Source organism: Mustela nigripes, chromosome 3 (assembly GCF_022355385.1).
Source record: "Mustela nigripes isolate SB6536 chromosome 3, MUSNIG.SB6536, whole genome shotgun sequence".
Taxonomy (NCBI): Eukaryota; Metazoa; Chordata; class Mammalia; order Carnivora; family Mustelidae; genus Mustela; species Mustela nigripes.
Window position 1 is genome coordinate 120,070,356 of NC_081559.1, and position 24,130 is coordinate 120,094,485.

The 24,130-nt window shown below is 35.7% G+C and overlaps 1 protein-coding gene across 3 annotated transcripts in view; it reads right to left on the reverse strand.

Moving 5' to 3' along the window:
- Window positions 1-413: 413 nt before the first annotated feature.
- RB1CC1 (RB1 inducible coiled-coil 1) overlaps window positions 414-24,130 on the reverse strand; it is a 98,774-nt gene continuing 75,057 nt past the window's right edge. For 2 of the 3 annotated variants that reach the window (XM_059394575.1, XM_059394573.1), the window contains exons 18-24: window positions 23,819-24,059; window positions 17,689-17,743; window positions 16,647-16,694; window positions 14,298-14,356; window positions 12,028-12,164; window positions 2,600-2,670; window positions 414-1,813 (exon numbers count right to left, since the gene is read on the reverse strand). In XM_059394575.1, coding sequence (XP_059250558.1) covers window positions 1,736-1,813; window positions 2,600-2,670; window positions 12,028-12,164; window positions 14,298-14,356; window positions 16,647-16,694; window positions 17,689-17,743; window positions 23,819-24,059 — 689 coding nt within the window. In that variant the 3' untranslated portion in view covers window positions 414-1,735. The remainder of the gene's footprint in view (window positions 1,814-2,599; window positions 2,671-12,027; window positions 12,165-14,297; window positions 14,357-16,646; window positions 16,695-17,688; window positions 17,744-23,818; window positions 24,060-24,130) is intronic. The other variant, XM_059394574.1, reaches the window with a different exon arrangement.

The following is a 24,130-nucleotide window of genomic DNA, read 5'->3' on the forward strand; positions in this document are numbered from 1 at the left end:
ACAATACACATTGACCATAACCAGAGGGTTAAGAACTCAGTGAGTTCTGACTTCTAGGTTTCATTTTTCTTTTTAGCTAAGAAAATTGCAGTTTCCTTACATGTGTTTTATAAAGGGATATATGAACACTGATAGGATGGAAATAAAAGAAGAAAAACTAAGAGCAATAAAATCCAACATTAAAGAGGGGCATTAATGAAATGATGGCTTTCATGTGTCAGGCCACTTTGGTTCCACAGCATAGTGACCACATATTTATGTGTGTGACGGGTACCAAATAAGTCAAATAGTCCATCTGGCAGATTCATTTAGGCTCAACCAAATCTGCTTAACAAAACCATTCTGTATATAAAGTAGTTTATTGCTTTGGTTTTTTGCATTGAGATGTCATGGAAGGATTGAATAGAAACATGTGAAATCATTTGCTCATTTATTCATTAATATGTTGTCAAATTCAGTTATCTATACACTATGGTGTTTATTCCATTTTCTGTACTATTAGATATACATATTTAAAAAAATATTTAACTTATTTTTAAGAAGAAATTAAATATTTTCTGAAAAAGAATCATTTAATTATTGTTCTCTAGCAACAAACCTGAAACAAGCCTCATCCAACTCAACTAACTCATTTAAATACCTTTGTTCCATAGCAATTTGTCTACATACCTAGTTTATACAATTCTATTCTACATAACACTGTTTTACCCTGTTACATAGTATATAGTTAAAGAACATTTTTGTAATAAACATGTTTCTCTTTTGATTTGATACAGAACAAGTTTTTCCACACTTCCCAGCAATCACTCAAATATATTAAAAACGTATCCTTCTTTAAAAGGCACACACATGTACAGGTTCAAATCTTTATTGTTTTAAAATTCTACATGTCTTTTACAATACAATACTTTGTTATTTAAATGACCTCTAAGTGGTTAATGTACAATGAATATGCTTTTTCTGAAATCAAACCATGAATTACGATTTCATCAATATGACTATTCTAAACCAAATAATAAAGAGGTTGGGAAGTCTCCAGTGCTGCCTTTTAAACTGTCGATAGCACAGACTCTTCCCTTTAGAACCCAGGTGACCACTGTTGAAAGTGCTTTTGAAGATTGCAGATTATGGCTGATCTTAACATCAGTCACTCAAATTAAGAGTTTCTTTTTGTTTTGAAACATCAAAGGGCATTTAAAAAAATAAATGAAACAGTTTGCTTTAGTAATCTACAGAGGCAAACTCAAAGTTATGATTATCTGCATGCAATAACACTCCTCTTTAAATAGATTTGAAGAATTTATACATTTTATAAAGAATGTGTTTAAGAGTGCAAGTTTTCTGATATTGATTTCACAAAAGGACAAATGCTGGTAATAATAACTAACATTTAATATCTAAGTCCAAGCTAATGTATATGTAACAGGCAATTAATATGGCTAACCATAAGCCACAATGCAGGGTATGCCCTTTGAGAAAATGAACTAGTTTGGTCCGCATTTCTAGTTATTTGGGTAAAAAAACAAAAACAAAACCATTTTAACTCAGCCAAGGGTTTTGATGAATTTATTGTTCCTAAAACGTAGCCAGTTAAAAAGTAAGTGATATACACCAATGAAGTATATTGTCACGGTGACTTTTGTATAAAAAGATGGCCTGCTGTTTTTGGAGTGATGAATAAGCATTGTAGGACAAATCAGAAAAACGTCACAGAAGGTTTAATTTCTTCCATAAATTATACTTTCTTATTCCATGACACAGCTTTCACTCTGTAGAACTTTGTCCCCAAAGGAACTTTAAATCTGTTTTGAGCCTATGAAGAGAAGAAAAAGAATCACTTAAATGGGTAAAACCAAATTACAGAGGTGCTGTCCTATAACACTACTCAATGCTAGAGTACTGGGGGCTGAAAAGCATGGGTGAGGAGAAGTCTTTATAAAATTATACAAGATCCAGCCCTTACACCTGAGAGTATACTGAACCACTAATACTGATGGAAGAAAGAGCTGGTAATCACTGCTCAAGAATATAGTACAAAGGGAGATATATGTCATGATTTTAAGTATCAAAGCATCCTCAAAGCACTGTTTTAAGTTTCATTAGTGTTTTGGAGCAGAGGGGCCCCAAATTACAGTGAGTCAGGAAAAATGCTCATTAGATTCCATTGATTCTATAGCTTTGATACTGCTGACATTAGTCACGTACATTTTTAGTCACCAATTTTTTTGCATTCTTTCTTCAATAGGGGTAAGCATATGAAAATCAGAAAAAACAACTCTGCTACAAATAGATTCACTTTTAATCACCAGTTATGCTGTGTGATTAAGAAAACATAATGGTTCTAGAACAGAAACTTGCAGTTATTGTCATGTACAGGCCGACTAACTGTTGGGAAGCTACCTATATCCACTCTCTAAAGATAAATAACAGATATTTATAAAATCGGTGGTTCATACTCACAACTCATTAAATTCAAGGTATTAATGAAATGAGCTAAAGGACAAACGCCTGCCCTACTAACAATTTCTATGTGAAGTAGTATGTGAATCTGAATCTTCTTGATAGTTTCTAGGTTTATATCTTTTGATGTAGTTTTTACCTTTTTGGCTTGACAGTATTCCTTTTCCATTACTTTTCCAAGTACCCAGGGTCTTCTAGATGCACCTGAAGCTGTTGAATGAAATTGTTAATTTCTTTTTAAAAGTAAGGATATAATCACCCATGAAAACATAACTGCCAGAATCAAATCAAATAAAGTTCTCTAAAGTAAAAGAAGGTATAAGACTTTTAAAACAAATCACTACAATACAAAATTATTTGTAAACCGAAAATTAATTCCTTTTACTTTTCCACCATAGTTTTGGCTTTTCTCACTAAATATAGTTGATAAATCCTATCACAGAACTAAAACAAAGTTCAAGAAATACAAATCATGAACGAATAAATCTAGGAATTCTAAATTAGCTCAACAATGCCATCTACTGAAAGTGCTAAGGAAGATGACAATGTCCATTTCTGAAAGCAGACAGTTACTCAGACAAAAATTGCTTTTCTAGGTTCAAAGCAAACCACCGCCCTTTTCTTTGGTGTTGGGGGTGGGGTGCCTTGAATGCCAGTGCTCAAGGGCAGGAGCTGCATCTGCCTGGCAGCCTGGTATGCCTTGGCATGGAGTGTTAACATCATCAGTGAGGAAAAAATGGCAGTTAAAGGGTTAAGAACCAAATCTGGAAAGGCAGTGCTTATGTGAAGGGGAGATGGAAAATGTGGGAGGAGACAGGCTGAAAACAATAGTCCTCATAGAGCCAAAGTGTGACAAGCTAAGGAAATTTTATTTTTTAATTCATCAGAAGATAAGTTTTTAAAAGAGTCGATTTCAAAAGTATTTGGCCTGTAAACTATCTGGTTAGGCTAAAGCCTTTGAGATTCCTAAGAAAAGACAAAACTGATTTTTATTCTGTAAACATTATTTGGCAACATATAAATGAAAGATATTACAAGGGGTGCCTAGGTGGCCCAGTTGGGTGAGTGTCTGCCTTCAGCTCAGGTCATGATCCTAGGGTCCACGGACTGAATCCTGTGTTGGGCTCCCCGATCAATGCGGAGTCTGCTTCTCCTTCTGCCCCTCCTCACAGTCATGTTCTCTCTCTCTCTCACTCACTCACTCAAAAATAAACAAACAAAATCTTTTTAAAAAATTTAAAAAGGGGGGAGGAGTCAAGATGGCGGAGAAGTTGCAGGCTGAGACTACTTCAGCTAGCAGGAGATCAGCTAGATAGCTTATCTAAAGATTGCAAACACCTGAATCCATCGGCAGATCGAAGAGAAGAAGAACAGCAATTCTGGAAAGAGAAAAACAACCACTTTCTGAAAGGTAGGACTGGTGGAGACGTGAATCCAAAGCGAGGGGAAGATAGAACCCGGGGGGAGGGGCCGGCTCCTGGCAAGCGGCGGAGCAACAGAGCACAAAATCGGGACTTTTAAAATTCTGTTCCGCTGAGGGACATCTTTCCAGAGGCTAAACCGGGGTGAAGCACACGCAGGGTCAGCGTGGCCTCAGGACCCACAGGGTCACAGAAGGATCGGGGATCTCTGAGTATCACAGAGCTTGTGGGTATTGGAACAGGAAAGCTGGCTACAGAGACAGAGCCAACAGTAAGATCGCAGCTTGGGGTTTCCTTGAAACAGCCGCAGGCTCGGTGAGCTAGGAGCCCGGCCAGAGGTCAGGCAGATGGGAGTAACTGGGCGCTGTTCTCTGACGGCACACTGAGGAGTGGGGCCCCTGGCTCTCGGCTCCTCCGGGCTGGAGACCAGGAGGCCGGCATTTGTATTCCCGTCCTCCGGAACTCTACGGAAAGCACTCAGGAAACAAAAGCTCCTGAAAGCAAACCTGAGCTGATTACTCAGCCCGGCCCCTGGTAAGGGTGGTGCAATTCCGCCTGGGGCAAAGACACTTGAGAATTACTACACCAGGCCCCTCCCCCAGAAGATCAACAAGAAATCCAGCCAAGACCAAGTTGACCTACCAAGGAGTGCGGTTTCAATACCAAGGAGAGCAGCAGAATTCCAGAGGACGAGAAAGCAAAGCACGGAATTCATGGCTTTCTCCCTGTGATTTTTCTTAGTCTTGCAGTTAATTTAATTGTTTTTCTTTTTCATTTTTTGTTTTTTTTCTCGCCTTCTGGTAAAATTTTTTTTAACTTTAATCCTTTTCTTTTTTAACGTTTTTTAACTAGTTTATCTAATTACATATTTTTTCTTTTTTATATTTTTCTTCGTTTTCTTTTTTTAAATTATTTTCGTTTCTTTTTTTTCTTTCTTCCTTTTTGAACCTCTTTTAATCCCCTTTCTCCCCCCTCACGATTTGGGATCTCTTCTAATTTGGTTAAAGCATATTTTCCTGGGGTTGTTGCCACCCTTTTAGTATTTTACTTGCTCCTTCATATACTCTTATCTGGACAAAATGACAAGACGGAAAAATTCAACACAAAAAAAAAAGAACAAGAGGCAGTACCGAAGGCTAGGGACCTAATCAATACAGACATTGGTAATATGTCAGATCTAGAGTTCAGAATGACGATTCTCAAGGTTCTAGCCGGGCTCGAAAAAGGCATGGAAGATATTAGAGAAACCCTCTCGGGAGATATAAAAGCCCTTTCTGGAGAAATAAAAGAACTAAAATCTAACCAAGTTGAAATCAAAAAAGCTATTAATGAGGTGCAATCAAAAATGGAGGCTCTCACTGCTAGGATAAATGAGGCAGAAGAAAGAATTAGCGATATAGAAGACCAAATGACAGAGAATAAAGAAGCTGAGCAAAAGAGGGACAAACAGCTACTGGACCACGAGGGGAGAATTCGAGAGATAAGTGACACCATTAGACGAAACAACATTAGAATAATTGGGATTCCAGAAGAAGAAGAAAGAGAGAGGGGAGCAGAAGGTATACTGGAATTATTGGGGACAATTTCCCCAATATGGCAAAGGCAACGAGCATCAAAATTCAGGAGGTTCAGAGAACGCCCCTCAAAATCAATAAGAATAGGCCCACACCCCGACACCTAATAGTAAAATTTACAAGTCTCAGTGACAAAGAGAAAAGCCTGAAAGTAGCCCGGGAAAAGAAGTCTGTAACATACAATGGTAAAAATATTAGATTGGCAGCTGACTTATCCACAGAGACCTGGCAGGCCAGAAAGAACTGGCATGATATTTTCAGAGCACTAAACGAGAAAAACATGCAGCCAAGAATACTATATCCAGCTAGGCTATCATTGAAAATAGAAGGAGAGAGTAAAAGCTTCCAGGACAAACAAAAACTGAAAGAATTTGCAAACACCAAACCAGCTCTACAGGAAATCTTGAAAGGGGTCCTCTAAGCAAAGAGAGAGCCTACAAGTGGTAGATCAGAAAGGAACAGAGACCATATACAGTAACAGTCACCTTACAGGCAACACAACGGCACTAAATTCATATCTCTCAATAGTTACCCTGAATGTTAATGGGCTAAATGCCCCTGTCAAAAGATACAGGATATCAGAATGGATAAAAAACCAAAACCCATGTATATGTTGCCTCCAAGAAATTCATTTTGAGCCCGAAGACACCTCCAGATTTAAAGTGAGGGGGTGGAAAAGAATTTACCATGCTAATGGACATCAGAAGAAAGCAGGAGTGGCAATCAAATCAATTAGATTTTAAGCCAAAGACTATAAGAGATGAGGAGGGATACTATATCATACTCAAAGGGTCTGTCCAACAAGAAGATCTAACAATTTTAAATATCTATGCTCCCAACGTGGGAGCAGCCAACTATATAAACCAATTAATAACAAAATCAAAGAAATACATCAACAATAATACAATAATAGTAGGGGACTTTAACACTCCCCTCACTGAAATGGACAGATCATCCAAGCAAAAGATCAGCAAGGAAATAAAGGCCTTAAACGACACACTGGACCAGATGGACATCACAGATATATTCAGAACATCTCATCCCAAAGCAACAGAATACACATTCTTCTCTAGTGCACATGGAACATTCTCCAGAATAGATCACATCCTCGGTCCTAAATCAGGACTCAACCGGTATCAAAAGCTTGGGATCATTCCCTGCATATTTTCAGACAACAATGCTCTAAAGCTAGAACTCAACCACAAAAGGAAGTTTGGAAAGAACCCAAATACATGGAGACTAAACAGCATCCTTCTAAAGAATGAATGGGTCAACCGGGAAATTAAAGAAGAATTGAAAAAAATCATGGAAACAAATGATAATGAAAATACAACGGTTAAAAATCTGTGGGACACAACAAAGGCAGTCCTGAGAGGAAAATATATAGCGGTACAAGCCTTTCTCAAAAAACAAGAAAGGTCTCAGGTACACAACCTAACCCTAAATGTAAAGGAGCTAGAGACAGTACAAGAAAGAAACCCTAAGCCCAGCAGGAGAAGAGAAATCATACAGACCAGAGCAGAAATCAATGAAATAGAAACCAAAAAAACAATAGAACAAATCAACGAAACTAGGAGAGGGTTCTTTGAAAGAATTAATAAAATTGATAAACCTCTGGCCCGACTTATCAAAAAGAAAAGAGAAAGGACCCAAATAAATAAAATCATGAATGAAAGAGGAGAGATCACAACTAACACCAAAGAAATACAAACTATTATAAGAGCATACTATGAGCAACTCTACGCCAACAAATTTGACAATCTGGAAGAAATGGATGCATTCCTAGAAACATAAAAACTACCACACCTGAACCAGTAAGAAACAGAAAGCCTGAACAGACCCATAACCAGTAAGGAGATTGAAACAGTCATCAAAAATCTCCAAACAAACAAAAGCCCAGGGCCAGACGGCTTCCCGGGGGAATTCTACCAAACATTTAAAGAAGAGCTAATTCCTATTCTCCTGAACCTGTTCCAAAAAATAGAAATGGAAGGAAAACTTCCAAACTCATTTTATGAGGCCAGCATCACCTTGATCCCCAAACCAGACAAGGATCCCATTCAAAAAAGAGAGCTACAGACCAATATCCTTGATGAACACAGATGCGAAAATTCTCAACAAAATACTAGCCAATAGGATTCAACAGTACATTAAAAGGATTATTCACCAAGACCAAGTAGGATTTATTCCAGGGCTGCAAGGTTGGTTCAACATCCGCAAATCAGTCAATGTGATACAACACATCAATAAAAGAAAGAACAAGAACCATATGATACTCTCAATAGATGCTGAAAAAGCATTTGACAAAGCACAGCATCCCTTCCTGATCAAAACTCTTCAAAGTGTAGGGATAGAGGGCACATACCTCAATATCATCAAAGCCATCTATGAAAAACCCACCGCAAATATCATTCTCAATGGAGAAAAACTGAAAGCTATTCCACTAAGGTCAGGAACACGGCAGGGATGTCCATTATCACCACTGCTATTCAACATAGTACTAGAGGTCCTAGCCTCAGCAATCAGACAACAAAAGGAAATTAAAGGCATCCAAACTGGCAAAGAAGAAGTCAAATTACCACTCTTCGCAGATGATATGATACTATATGTGGAAAACCCAAAAGACTCCACTGCAAAACTGCTAGAACTTGTGCAGGAATTCAGTAAAGTGTCAGGATATAAAATCAATGCACAGAAATCAGTTGCATTTCTCTACAACAACAACAAGACAAAAGAAAAAGAAATTAAGGAGTCCATCGCATTTACAATTGCACCCAAAACCATAAGATACCTAGGAATAAACCTAACCAAAGAGGCACAGAATCTATACTCAGAAAACTATAAAGTACTCATGAAAGAGGAAGACACAAAGAAATGGAAAAATGTTCCATGCTCCTGGATTGGAAGAATAAATATTGTGAAAATGTCTATGCTACCTAAAGCAATCTACACATTTAATGCAATTCCTATCAAAGTACCATCCATCTTTTTCAAAGAAATGGATCAAATAATTCTAAAATTTATATGGAACCAGAAAAGACCTCGAATAGCCAAAGGGATATTGAAAAAGAAAGCCAACGTTGGTGGCATCACAATTCCGGACTTCAAGCTCTATTACAAAGCTGTCATCATCAAGAAAGCATGGTACTGGCACAAAAACAGACACATAGATCAATGGAACAGAATAGAGAGCCCAGAAATAGACCCTCAACTCTATGGTCAACTGATCTTTGACAAAGCAGGAAACAATGTCCAATGGAAAAAAGACAGCCTCTTCAATAAATGATGCTGGGAAAATTGGACAGCCACATGCAGAAAAATGAAATTGGACCATTTCCTTACACCACACACAAAAATAAGACTCAAAATGGATGAAGGACCTCAATGTGTGAAAGGAATCTTTCCAAATCCTTGAGGAGAACACAGGCAGCAACCTCTTCGACCTCAGCCGCAGCAACATCTTCGTGGGAACAATGCCAAAGGCAAGGGAAGCAAGGGCAAAAATGAACTATTGGGATTTCATCAAGATCAAAAGCTTTTGCACAGCAAAGGAAACAGTTAACAAAATCAAAAGACAACTGACAGAATGGGAGAAGATATTTGCAAATGACATATCAGATAAAGGACTAGTGTCCAGAATCTATAAAGAAGTTAGCAAACCCAACACCCAAAGAACAAATAATCCAATCAAGAAATGGGCAGAGGACATGAACAGACATTTCTGCAAAGAAGACATCCAGATGGCCAACAGACACATGAAAAAGTGCTCCATATCACTGGGCATCAGGGAAATACAAATCAAAACCACAATGAGATATCACCTCACACCAGTCCGAATGGCTAAAATCAACAAGTCAGGAAATGACAGATGCTGGCGAGGATGCGGAGAAAGGGGAACCCTCCTACACTGTTGGTGGGAATGCAAGCTGGTGCAGCCACTCGAAAACAGCATGGAGGTTCCTCAAAATGTTGAAAATAGAACTGCCCTATGACCCAGTAATTGCACTATTGGGCATTTACCCTAAAGATACAAACGTAGTGATCCAAAGGGGCACGTGCACCCGAATGTTTATAGCAGCAATGTCCACGATAGACAAACTATGGAAAGAACCTAGATGTCCATCAACAGATGAATGGATCAAGAAGATGTGGTATATATACACAATGGAATACTATGCAGCCATCAAAAGAAATGAAATCTTGCCATTTGCGACAACATGGATGGAACTAGAGCGTATCATGCTTAGCGAAATAAGTCAAGCAGAGAAAGACAACTATCATATGATCTCCCTGATATGAGGAAGTGGTGATGCAACATGGGGGCTTCAGTGGGTAGAAGAAGAATCAATGAAACAAAATGGAATTGGGAGGGAGACAAACCATAAGTGACTCTTAATCTCACAAAACAAACTGAGGGTTGCTGGGGGAAGGGGGGGTTCGGAGAAGGGGGTGGGATTATGGACATTGGGCAGGGTATGTGCTTTGGGTGAGTGCTGTGAAGTGTGTAAACCTGCTGATTCACAGACCTGTACCCCTGGGGATAAAAATATATGTTTATAAAAAATAAAAAATTAAAATAAAATTTTAAAAAGATATCATGAGTAAACTATTAGAAATAAAAATATATAGATGTATCACATGATAGAAAGATAAAAGCCCCTAAGCCAAAGGATATGAAAATATTCTCAAGAGTAATATAGGACATCACAGACAATCCATGATTTCTGGAAAGAATGACCTAAAACTAAATACTTATGTTTTGTTTGAGCAGTAAATAAGTCCCACTGTCATGGGCAAAAAAAAAAAACACTATTATTATTCCCCAGGGCAATGATAGAAGGGTAGGGTAGCATCATCCCCAATTGGTATCCTCTCTTCTGTATTTCTCAAAAAAAAAAAAAAAAAAAAAAAAAAAAAAAGGTTGGAGGGGAGAGAAGGAGAGAAGGCTGGAGTTCCTTGGTAAAATAAGATTGTTAAATTCTTTTCTCCCAGACCTCTGAGAACCTTTAAAATGGTAATGTTGCACTGTGAATCTCTAAGATTATACAGTGTTTCTTAGATTTATTTTCATTTATTTATTTATTTTTAAAAAGATATTATTTATTTATTTATTTGTCAGAAAGAGACACAGCAAAAGAGGGAACACAAGCAGGGGGAGTGGGAGAGGGAGACAAAGGCTTCCCGCTGTGCAGGGAGCCAATGAGGGGCTTGATCCCAGGACTCTGGGATCATGACCTGAGCCGAAGGCAGACACTTAACTCCTGAGCCACCCAGGCACTCTTCATTTAATTTTTTAAAGATTTACTTATTTGTGAGAGAGGGGTAGAGAGAGAGAATGCATGCATGTGGAGGGAGAAAGGGAGAGAATCTTCAAACAGATTCCCCCTGAGCTTAGAGTCCAACACGGGCCCAAGATCACAGCCTGAGCTGAAACCAAGAGTTGCACATTCAACCAAGTGAGTCACTGAGTTGGTTTCCTAGATTTAAGCACTAACTCTCCTATTCTCCGGAAATGTATATTGAAATATTTAAAGACAAAGATCCATGATATAACTTAGGCTCATATGGTTCCAGGCAACAAAACAAAACATGCACCCATTTGTGTATATTTATGTGTTTATACACTTAGACATACACATGTAGAATAAGGCAATGGGGCAAAAATGTTAATAGTTGAATCTGAGTAAAGGTGTATGGGTCTTTTGTTTTTGCTCTGTACTTATCATGCAACTCTGTGGTAAATAAAAATTTTCAAATAAAAAGCTTAAGGAAATGAGACAAAAGAAACCCACAGAAAATCGAAACAATACCAAGTTCACTGTTTTCAAGACACAAAGCCAGTAAGCTGTAAGGTTATCCTCTCATTTTTCAAAGTCTTATGAAAACTATGCAAGTGTGTGGACATTCACCAACAGCCATGATGGACTGATTATGTGACATGGGCCTAGTTCAAGAGTTGGTATTTGCCCATGTTGGTTAAGTCATTCCGAAAAGAAACATCAATGTAAATGGACATACATTCTTGTATTTTAATAATTCTATTTAAGCTAAGTATCCCAAGGTTTCTATTCTTCTAAGTTCAAAGTAATTATAATAGACATTGTAATTTGGTAAATTTTAACAAAACTATTTTTTAGAAAGCCTTAAAAAATTAAGTATTGACAAGTTTAATGAAAAACAAGGAAGGAACATAAGATGATAATAAATAAAAGATATTTTATAGCTGGAGAGACTATTTTTTCTAAAAGCAGTCTTTTTTGCCTTTTTAAATAAATAAGTGTGACCTAAGCTTAAATAGGCTGCATTTATATGGGAATTCTGATAATATAATTCTACTTTTGCTAGGGTATGAGATACTTGACCTAAATGCACTAAATATACTCTAATTTTGAACTGTCCAGAGCCCAGGAAAATAATCTAATACTGATTTTATAAAAAACAACAACAAAAAATTAAGCAGAGTTCCTTCTTAGTGATTTAATTCTGTCATACTCAAACAAGAGGGTAAAAAAATCTTTGAAATATTCTCTACACTCCAGGTTTAATATTTTAGTAATGGATGTGACACTTACCACCCTCACCTGGTTTGAGATCCAGGGCAGGCAGAGACTCCGAATGCAGAAAATACAAGGTTGGACTAACAGTAAATAACACATAATTGTCATGGCGCTCATCTAGGATGATGAGTACCAAATCTCCAACCTGAAAACTGAATAAAAGAATGTAATTTATTGTCTCAATAGTTACTGCCTCACTCTTCTGAAAACCTTTAAGTATATATTCTGCAATGTTCCACTCTATATTCAAATATCAGTGCATTATTAAAACTCACATTAACACATGATCTTTTTTTTTTTTTTTTAACTCTACCCTGCTCCCGGTGGGAGTGCTGGTCATACATAGCACATGTTCAAAGGGTGATGCCCATGACACTCAAAGACCAAAATTTTTAAATTTCCAATACTATTGTTTAAAAAAACAAAAGTAATGCTTGGGTGAGGGGGAGAGAAACACACTATTATAGTCACCAACCACAGGAAGAAGCTATTCATCTCCATCTTCCATCTTAGAACATTAAACAAATTCCAAGTGAACTTATTTACAGTCATAGTGGAAAAGAAAGACTACATACTATTTCTTCTGTCTCCAGCTTTAGAGCTCTTCAATTTGAAAGAAAAACCTACTGTGCTCAGTTCATGTACTTATAGGGTTAAACAGGATAGTGAAAATTAATGCTTTGGGGTGAAGGCCCAAAAGGAGGAGCAAGGAAAGAAAGAAGTGGGTACAACTGCCCATATGCTTTAATCGGTTTTGTGTCTTCAGAATCATTTTTAGAATGTTGTTCAAAATATGAACAGGCATTTAAACTTAATCTTTTGACCTTACTGAATTTATCAGTTCAAGTAGTTTTTTGATGGAACCTTTGGGGTTTTCTATATAGTACCATGTCATCTGCAAATAGTGTAAGTTTTACTTCTTCCTTGCTGATTTGAATGCCTTTTATTTCTTCTTGTTGTCTGACTGCTGTGCCTAGGACTTCCAATACTATGTTGAGTAAGAGTAGTGATAGCTACCAGAGGGGAAGTGGGTAGTGGCAATGGATGAAAATAGGTGATGGAGATTAGGAGTACTTTTATCATGATGAGCAGTGAGTAACACAGAATTGTGGAATCACTATATTGTACACCTTAAACTAATATAACACAGTATGTTAACTACACTGGAATTAAAAGTAAAAACTTAAAAAAAAAAAAAAGAAAGTTAATCTCAGATTTCTTAGTTGTCAAGATAATTTAATTTAGTAGGTCCTGTACCTGAAAAATCATCAAAATCACTGGGAAAGCTTTTAAAGGATAATAGCTTTTTCCTTAATTGCTCATCGTACAAATACTTGATGCCTTACCTAACAAGATGTGGCAGGAATGGTTTTGGCTAAATACCAGAACACCTTCAAAAAGGTAGACAGGGCCTCTCTTTAGGCAGTTAAATATTTTTTTTCTTTTAAAGTTCATCTCAAAACTGGATTTGGTTTGACATACAGCTGATACATAAAAGCAGATACCAGCTACCTTTCTAACATCACTGAGAAAAGATAAAATTCTAATTAGAAGTTCAAGGCCAGAAACCACAGATGTCTGACAACCAAAAATTTAGTTGACAGACCTATTTTAGACAAAAATAAAGGGTCTTGTAAAAATATCTAGTTTACTGATTTTTGTATCTGTCCATAGGTATAGGATATGTGCTGTTCACGTGTTCATGTGCTGCTGGCAATGCTTTTGAAAAACTTTATTACAGAGATCCTCCTTTTAATAGCCCATGCCAAAAACCAACATATTATGATGGGTAATGGGGTAATGGAAGACTGTCTATGAAATTATTCAACTGATAAATAGCAGTTGAATAATTTGAATAATTTGTATAATTTGAATAATTTGTAGTAGTATATCAATAAAATGAAATCTGAAAAATAAAAATGAGGAAACAGTATGACTTATAAAAATCTGACTCTCCAACCTACAATGTAAAAGGAAATAGGATGTAAAAGAGGTGGCATTAGATGAAAAGTAGAGTCAAAAGGAATATTTGTGTATAAATGATAATTGAAGCTGTAATGACTTCAAATAGAATGCTAATGTTTCCAAGAATAATTTAGGAAAACTATGCTTTTTAATAAAAAATTTTTACTACCAATGGGTACAAAACAGCTCAATGCACTTGAATCTGAAGGATTACAGCCACTGAAAAATATTTTCATTAACAATTCAATAAATTAATAAATTTTTAAAAATCAATAAATTTATTTCACATGGAAAACAGAAAATATAAATATAATACTTACTCTCTAATAGCTATCTTTTCAGAATGCCTTGAGGATACCGAAGACATGCTCTGAGACATCTAAAAAAAAAAAAAAGAATAAAGTTTATAAAATTAAAGCACCACATATATTTATTAGGTCCTTGTTGCAAAAATTTCTTTTGATGTCACACATATTCACATCTGTGTCCCAGCTTTTAAGAGCCCAAATATGATGTTCACTAATGTAATTGCTTTCCATCAACAATGACTTTCAGTGGGCAAATTCACCTACATTTTTATATATGGTATTTTTTAAGTCAAATTTGGCTGCATTAAAAACTTTAAATATAGAATCGTATTTTATTTCTATTTACACAGTTAATATTAAATATATCACAGAATAGAGATTGAAAAGTTTTGGAGAAGCGCTTGCCAATTATAACACATCAGTTTCAAATCTTTCATTTTGGTAAAAGAACAAACCAAAAAACTCTTGAGCAAAATCTTATTCAAAGGTCCAATATCTAACTAGGAAAAACAAATATAATACTCCTCTGGAGAAAAAAGTCCTGAGAATTGGTAAAGTCCCTCACTTACCTCCAAGGCAACTTCTGAGAACTTCAGTTTAAAAACCCACTATTCCCAGCAAGGGCTAAATAATGAGCCCTTAAGGGGCTTAAATTAAGACCTTGAAAATTAATTCCTCTCCTGATGAGCACAATGGAATGGGACTTGCTAGCTGATGTAGTGCTGCCTTAGCCCAGCTGGGACTGCTTGCTTTTCAAACAGGCTTTAATCCATTATTTAATACCATCACACGATACATGGGACATGTGTCCCATGGTCTTGGGGCCTGAAAGGATGGCAATGATGCCTATATTTCCCAAGCAGAGTGGGTCCATTACACAGTTGTACAAATCAAGGACGGATAAATGAATTTCTCTTTGTTTAAGAAGTCTAATTCTGATGCCCTCGGAACATTATCTGGAACGATGCAGGGTCTCACTAGCATTTGGAAACAAAATAAAATGAACAACAAATAGTAAATAGAAAGGCCTAAAAGTGTAGTAACTTTTCAGAATCATCGAAATGGTCTATATGCTGCCAGTGAAGACAAGTCTGATTTTCCATTTTCCAGACCATATTCAATTTTATTTTGATTTTTAAGTTTTTCATATATTTATTATAAAATAAACGAGGGCTGAGATTTAAGAAAACACTGTGTGAAAACAGTTGTAAACTGATATGAAAGTATGCTTTACACTAAGTTACATCTTGGGGCGGGAGTGGGGTACTCTTTGGATCTGAAGAATAAAAAGCTTTCATTCATAAACACTTCCCATGTATCAACTGTGTACCAGTTGCTAGTTTAGGTGCTAAGAACACAGAAAATTGATTATAATCCTTGCCAGACACAGCTTATATTCAACTGGAAATACTGCATAAAACAGCATACTGAATGATGTCTGGGATAGGCAATTCTTCTTAGTCTTTGTGAACAACAGTTTCCTCTACTTAGAAAAATAGTAAATAGCCTTAAGATTATCTTGGTGATAAATTGACTAGAATGACTATAGACTAACTCACTATATGACCAATGACTGTAGAATTAAGATGTGATTTACACTGTTTGAGTTGGGGAAGAAAGGCATATGAAACACAGCAGATGTTTCCCTATAAGACACAATTTTTAAAAAGCTCAATTCTAATCAGTACCTTAAAGTTTTCAAAAGTACTGAACATAGGCCTTAGATTATTCCTATTTTGTTGTAAATTACAATTATTAGACCTTGAAAAATTAAGTAATTGCTTTATTAAAACATGTAAGATCAACTTTATAACTGTTCAAGTAACTGGTTAGGTTTGCAGGTGACAGCAGAGCCAAGATTAATTCAAAACCATATAGTCTCTCATGCAAGGTGTCAAGGTCAAACAGCTCAAGTTAAATTAAAAAAGAGAGAGGAAAAAAAAAGAGAAAAAAAGGGGAAGGGACACAATGTATTAATTATTCACACTTCCATGTGAACATGTTAATTTTCAAAAGGCCTATGAAGAATACCTTTAACTTTGTTACGGACTTAAGAATCCTAACTTGATGTTATAAATACACATAATTATGGAATCCTAAGTGATCATAGCTTTTAATCAGAAAACTGCTTTGATTTTATTGATTGATTTTAACATTATATTAGTAAGGTAGTCCACTTGGTCAGTTCTACGGCCACATATAGTAACTCTGAGAATCAATTCATTAATGACCCACATGGCCCAATGAAACTACTAGAAATAAATTAATCAAGCTGTATACATCTCTGATGGTATTTATAGTGAAAGAAAATGCAAAACATTTTGAAATGTTATTATCTATTTGGTAAGAAAAATAACTTACCAGTCTTTGATTTAACCGCTTGTTTTCTTCTTCTTTCAACTGTAACGTCTGCAGGAGAAAAAAAAGACCCCTGTGGTTTAATCCCTTGTACCTTCTCAAATTGAAACTTAGTAATTGTCAAAATTTCCTGAATTTTCACATTAATGTTCTGATCTACTATGAAATATTAGGATATTCTTTTTTATGGGTCTTTTCCAACTGTTTTAATTATTCACAGGCTTAAGAGAGAGTTAGAATAATTTTAGGTACATTTGCCTAGGCCTAGAGTTCTCAGAATTTTACATGCATTAGAATTACTTGTGACACTTGCAAATATGCAGTAAGTAGCTGAGCTCTATCCCCAAAGACTCTGTAGGGAATAGATATGAGACAGGGATAGGAATAGGTATGGCCAAAGAGGATTCTGTAGTTGTAACCCACAGCCCACCTGATTCTGACAAAGGTGATCACAAAACCCTTTAATTAAAAAAAAAATGTAGAAAATCTTAAAAGCCTAAGGAATGAAAAGTAGTCTATGAACAAAGATATGTTAACTTTAAATCAAAATTACATATAACCCGGTAGTACAACTGGGAGGAAACTACTACTGCCAATTTTTTCTTGTTCAATTAATTTCTTAAAAATCCCTTTTCTTCTTCATTATTCATATTCTATTTTTGCCCAATTCTAGAAAATATTTACCTTGCTTTAGAAATACTTAAGTTCATAATTATAATGTTCTGTGCATTTTGAACCATTACTGAATAAAACCATTATTCCATATATTCATTTTATAAAGAACACCAATCTTTCTTACTGATAGAGACTTCAATTATTGGGAAGAAATGAAAAGGAAAGGACTGAGTTACTACTGCCAAACATTTAGCCAGTTGGATTAAAAAAAAATGACAGGATTTCTCAAAACATTAACCATTAAAGTAACCATTAAAAGCAAGATTAACTTATAAACACAACTGTGTATGTTTTCAATACAAGGTTTATGTAACTGCATCTCCAAAGTGAACATAGCAAACATTGTATTTCAAGAAAGCAATTTACTTACTCGTTCTAACAGCATTATTCTCTGTTTTTCTTCAGAGAGCATATGAATATTTTCTCTAAAAGAGAATGATTTATTTTAGTTTAAGTTGTTAAAAATTCTGAACTTACATTTTCCAATAAGATTTGGAAATTTTATACTGTTTAACTATTAATACAGAGCACTTAAAAAATTTAAAGGTCTGTACTAAATTTTCAAAAGCGGCCTATTTAAATTAGGATACATTTCAATGGTATATATTCTTTGTACCAGGTCTTGAACCTAGGTCTATAAACTGTTTGAAATTATAAGCAAAACTTTGTGCATGCATTTTTCTAGAGATAAGGTCTTCTAAATTTTAAGTCCCCCCCCCCCCACTCTTCTTCCTCTTTGTGGGGTTAATCTATATTACCAATCAAGTGTTACTTCTTGGGTGGCTTCACCATTAAAACTAGAAACAAAATAAAATTCTACACATACTTGAGTAAGCTACAGAACTTAAAGTTTTATTTTATAAAAAATAAACCAAATATCAATAGACTTCAGAAGTATTACTAAATGGCTATAAATGTGCCATGTGTGAATCTGCCCATCACACTAAAATACTCAAAAAACTAACACCTCCATCACTTACCTTTTTTGCAAGGCAGGGAGAACACTGAAATTCTACTCTCCTATCATATTTCAAATACACAACACATACTCTATGTGTGTGTGTGTGTATATATATCTACATATATATATATATCTATATCTACATATCCACATATCCTCAGGTCTTATTCATCTTTTTTTAAAAATTTTTTTAAAAGATTTTATTTATTTATTTGACAGAGAGCGAGATCACAAGTAGGCAGAGAGGCTGGCAGAGAGTGAGAGAGGAGGAAGCAGGCTCCCTGCTGAGCAGAGAGCCTGATGTGGGGCTCGATCCCAGAACCCTGGGATCATGACCTGAGCCGAAGGCAGAGGCTTTAACCCACTGAGCCACCCAGGCGCCCCGGTCTTATTCATCTTACAACTGAAATTTTGCACCTTTTCCCCCCACCTCCTGGCAACCACTTTTCTACTTTACCAGTCTGATTTATTAAAGATTCTTCATATGGGGATACTATGTAGTATTTGTCTTTCTCTGCCTGGCTTATTTCACTGAGCATAATGGCCTCCAGTTTCATCCACACTGTTGCAAAGGGCAGAATTTCCTTCTTTCTTATGGCTGAGTAATAATCCATTATATATTTTTATTCACCATTTTATCTATTCCTCTATCAAGAAATACTTAGGATGCTTCCTAAGTATGCTGGCTACTGTGAATAACGCTGCAATGAACATGGGAGTACAAGAATCTCTTTGAGATAATGACTTCATTTCCTGTGCATGTATATAATCAGAGGTGAGACCGCTGGATCATATGGCAGTTCTACATTTAATTTCTTGAGGAACCTCCATACTGTTTTCTATAGTGGCTGCGCCAGTTTACATTCTCACAAATGGTACATAAGGGCTCCTTCTTCTCCACATCCTTGCCAGCTGTTGTTATCTATTGAATACAAAAACAGACATCCTGATAGATATGAGGTAACTGTTATCTTGTGGTTTTGATTTGTATTTCCTTGATGATTAGTGACACTGAGGAACTTTTCACATACTTGATGGCCATCTATATGTCAACTTTGAAAAAACATGTTTTTTTTGCCCACTTTTTAGCTGGTTTGTTTCTTTGCTATTGAGTTTTGTGAATTTGTTACGTATTTCAGACATTGATAATTTATCAGATAAATGATTTGCAAATATCTACTCCCACCTATGGCTGGCCTTTTCATTTTGTTGATGTATAGAAGCTTTTTAATTTGATGAGGCACCACCTATTTATCTTTGTTGCCTTTGCTTCCAGTGAAAAAGCAGAAAATCAATGCCAAGGCCAATGTCAAGGAGCTCACCTCCTATATTTCCTTCCATGAATTTTACGGATTCAGGTTATGTTCAAGTATTTAATCCATTTTGAGGTGATTTTTATATATGACGTTAACACAGGGATCCAATTTCATTCTTTTGTATGTGGCTATCCAGTTTTCCCAGCACAATTTATTGAAGACATTGTCCTCTCCCCATTAGTTTTCTTGGCTACCTTGTCAAATTTTAGTTGCTTAGTATGGGGGGATTTATTTCTGGGATCTCCATTCTGTTCCACTGAGCCATGTGCTTATGCCACCTGTCTGATTCCATAGCATTTTAAGACAGTTTGAAATCAGGAAATGTGAGGTCTCCAGCTTTGTTCCTCTTACTCAAGATCGCTCAGGCTATTTGGTGTTTTGTAGTTTCACATGAATTTTAGGATTGCATTTTTCTATTTCTGTGAGAAATGCCACTGGAATTTTGATACAGATTGCATGAAATCTGCAGATTGCTTTGGTTAATAGACATTTTAAACAGTATTAATCTTGCAATCTAAGAACACAGGATACCTTTCCATTTATTTTTGTGTCTTCTTCAATTTCACCAATATGTTTTAGTTTTCAATGTAAAATCTTTCAGCTCCTTGGTTAAATTTATTCCAAGGTATTTTATTCTTTTTGATGCAATTGTAAATGGGACTCTTTCCTCAAATCTCTGTTAGTTCACTATTAGCATATAAAAACACTACTGAGTTCATTCCTGCAACTTTACTGAATTTATGATTAGTTCTAACAGTTTTTGGTGGTCTTTAGGGTTTTCTACATATGTCATATCATCTGCAAAAAGAAAATTTCATTCTTCTTTGCCAGTTCGGGGTTTTAAAATTTTTTTCTTGCCTAATTGCTCTGGCTATGACTTCCAGTGGTGAGAGTGGGCATCTTTGTCTTATTCCTGATCTTAAAAACCTTCAGCTTTCCACTAGTAAGTGGATTTTTCATATGATCTGGGTTTCTCATATATGGCCTTTATTATGCTGAGGTACATTCACTCTATACACCTAACTTTGTTAAGAGTTTTTATCATGAAAGAACGCTGGAAATTTTGTCAAATGCATTTTTTCTTTCATATATTGCAATGATTAAATGATTGTCATCCTTTGTTTTGTTAATGTGACATATATCATACTAATTTGCAGATATTGAGCTACCCTTGTATACCGGGAATAAATCCCATTGATCACGATGGATGCTTTTATTTTTTATTATTTTATTTATTTATTTGAGAAAGCGAGTAAGAGAGATCATGAGTGGGATGAAGGGCAGAGGGAGAAGCAGACTCCCAGTTGAGCTGGGAGCCCGATGAGGGACTCGATCCTGGGGCCCTGGGATCCTGACCTGAGATGAAGGCAGACACTTAACTGAGTCACCCAGGCGCCCCGTGTGCTCCTTGTAATGTACTATTGAATTCAGTATAGTACCATTTTGCTGACAATTTCTGCATCTGTTCATTAGGAATATTGCTCTGGATTTTTCTTTCCTTCCCTTGTCAGGTTTTGGTATCAGGGTAATGCTGGCTTCATATAATGAGTTCAGTGGAGTTCTTTCCTCTTCCGTGTTTTATAAGAGTTTCAGGAAGTTTGGGATTAGTTCTTCTTCAAAAAAATGTTTGACAGAATTCACCAGAGAAGCCATCTGGTCCTGGGCTTTTCTTTGCTGGGAGGTTTTTGATTACAGATTCAATCTCCTTAACTAGCCTGTTGAGATCTTCTCTTTCTTCATGATTCAGTCTTGTTTGGTTGTATGTTTCTAGGAATGTATCCATGTCTTCTAGATTGTCCAATTTGTTGGGAATAGTTGTACACAGTAATCTCTTATGGCTCTTTGTAGGTCTGGTACTGTGGTAATGTAGTATTGTAATTTAATGTTTTAAATTCTTTTGCATGTGTAATTCACAGATTACATTTTAAGCAACCTGACTGAGGCAGGAATTCTATCTTCTAAATGTTAATTCTTGTAGGAAGAAGCTTTGCCTAACATAAGGTCACAAAGACTCATAATTTTAGCTTTTACATTTAAGTCCATGATCCACTTTGTTAATCTGTCTTGTAAAGTAAACAAAAGATCCAGTTTCACTCTTTTCATGTGGATATCCAACTGTCCCAGCACCATTTTTTAAAAAGGCTATTATTTCTCCATTGAATTGTTGTCTTGGCAGCTGTGACCATAATGTAAGGGTTCAACTGACTATGAGAGCTTACTTCTGGACTTTCAATGATTTATAAACATATACATTCACATATACAAGCACACAGATATAGATGAGGCTACCACCACCGTCTTGATTGCCCTAGCTTTGTATTAATTTTTGTAATAAGGATGTGGACATTTCCAACTTCATTCTTCTTCTTTGCATATTGTTTTGGTTATTTTGAGTTCACTGCATTTCCATATGAATTTTAGGACCCACTGTCCACTTCTGGAAAAAAGGCATACTTCAACAGCAAATATTGTGCTGAATCTGCACATCACAAGAGTACTGCTACCTCAACAAGATTAAGTCCCCCCCCGCTTTAAGATTTCATTTTTAAGTAATCTCTACACCCGGTATAAGGTTTGAATTTACAACCCCAAGATCAAGAGTAGTATGCTCTACCAACTGAGCCAGCTAGGTGCTCCAAGATTAAGTCTTCTAATCAATGAACATGGGATTTTTTAGGTCTGCAATTTTGTTAAATAATATTTTATAACCTTCAGTGTATATGTCTTGAGCTTCTTTTATTAAACTTATTAAATATTTAGACTTTTAGTGAAATTCTTGGGATTGTCAATAACAAGAACATGTTATAGATACAAATAAAGATAGTTTTATTTGTTCCTTTCCAATATGGAATGGATGACTATAATTTCTTTTCCTTGCCTGAGTGACCTTTATAGAAGAATGGATCTTTTTCTTAATTTTTAGGGGAAAAGCATTCATTCTTTCATCACTGAGTATGATCTTACTTGTGGGTAAGATGCTTTTTATTAAATTAAGGAAGTTCTCTTCAGTTCCTGCTTTACTGAGTGCTTAAATAAAGTATCTGTTTATTGATACTGATAGGGTATATTATATAAACTAATTTTTAAATATTCGGCCAATATTGCATTCCTGAGACCCAGTAAGAATCCCTTTTATGTATTGTTGGATTTGGACTATTAGTATTTTGCTGAGAATATCTGAATCTATAGTTATGAGATATTTTCATAAGTATTAGAACTGAACTTGATGTGGAGTTTCTCATTCAATAGGACTTGGAAGGGTTCTAAGATTTTAATTCCTAAGGAGTTTAATGCTAGTTCTGATACTGCTTATTTAGAGAAGGAACCTGAAGAATGACTGTTAAACTACCATTTTTAATTTTTCTAAAATAAGCATTTAAAGTTATTTAAAATAACTTTAGAAACACAAACAGAAAATTAAGGGAAACTCCTAAAGTTGGTTGAAATAAGTAGAAATCCAGCATATTTAACAAGCCAATTAGAAAAGGACCAAATTGGCATTACTATCCCTAGCTTCAATTTTCTTTTTCTTAGTTTCACTGAGGTCTAATAATTGATATGCAAAAATCTGCACATACATTTCATATACACATCTTGATGGGTCTAAACATATGCATACACCATGATATCACCACCACAACCAAGGAACCAGATATATCCATCAAATTAAAAAATTTCTGTGTGTATGTATAAGAAAAAGGAAGAGAGAAATTTTATAAAATTTTAATGTAACACTTACTAGTCTTTTCCTTACGCTTCCCTACTCCACATTCAAAGCAGTCTACTTTAAAAAATGCTACTATGTTAAAAAAAATCTTCAGTCTTTAATACATCTGTAGTATTTTTTGGTATATAACATAAAATATAGGGTTAGTAATGCCTTTTCCTCGAGTTAATGGGCCTCAAAATTTAAACAGTTCTATAAATAAAAATAGTCTGACACTACTGCAATGATCATTATCTTGGAGGCCTATGAAAAGTCTGGTGCACATAAAAAGTATAACAGGTCAAAGTGATTCAAATACACACAATCAGCAGTATTAAAATATTTCTCAAATCTACAGCTTAAACGAATTTAAATGGCACAACTTTCAGATATACGGGCTGTGGGCAACCAGCAGTGCTACACGTATTTCCTATCTTGAGTGCTTTCAGCTTAGACAAGTGCACTAGTGCTGTAAAAGCATGTATTACTTAAGGCAGTTGAAGACATATGTACTTACTGTACAGACATCATGCTTGTCTCCATTGCTGAATCAACTTTTCCTTCATCTTGTGTTTCCATGGCTGATCTCTCTGTTTCACCTGGGAGTTCAGGTGCACAAGCTCCATAAAGTTCTGGGGCTGCAGCTACATATGCTGAAGGAACAAAACTGCTACTACGCAGCTTACTGACTTCTTCTTCAAGTTTTTTCTTTTCCTCAAGCAAACGAGCTCGATCTTCAGATAGTGACTCTATCAAATCTGAAGGCCCCCCCAAGTTGAAATAACATTATAAAACATTTCATATGATTTTTTAATTTTAAAAATAAAAA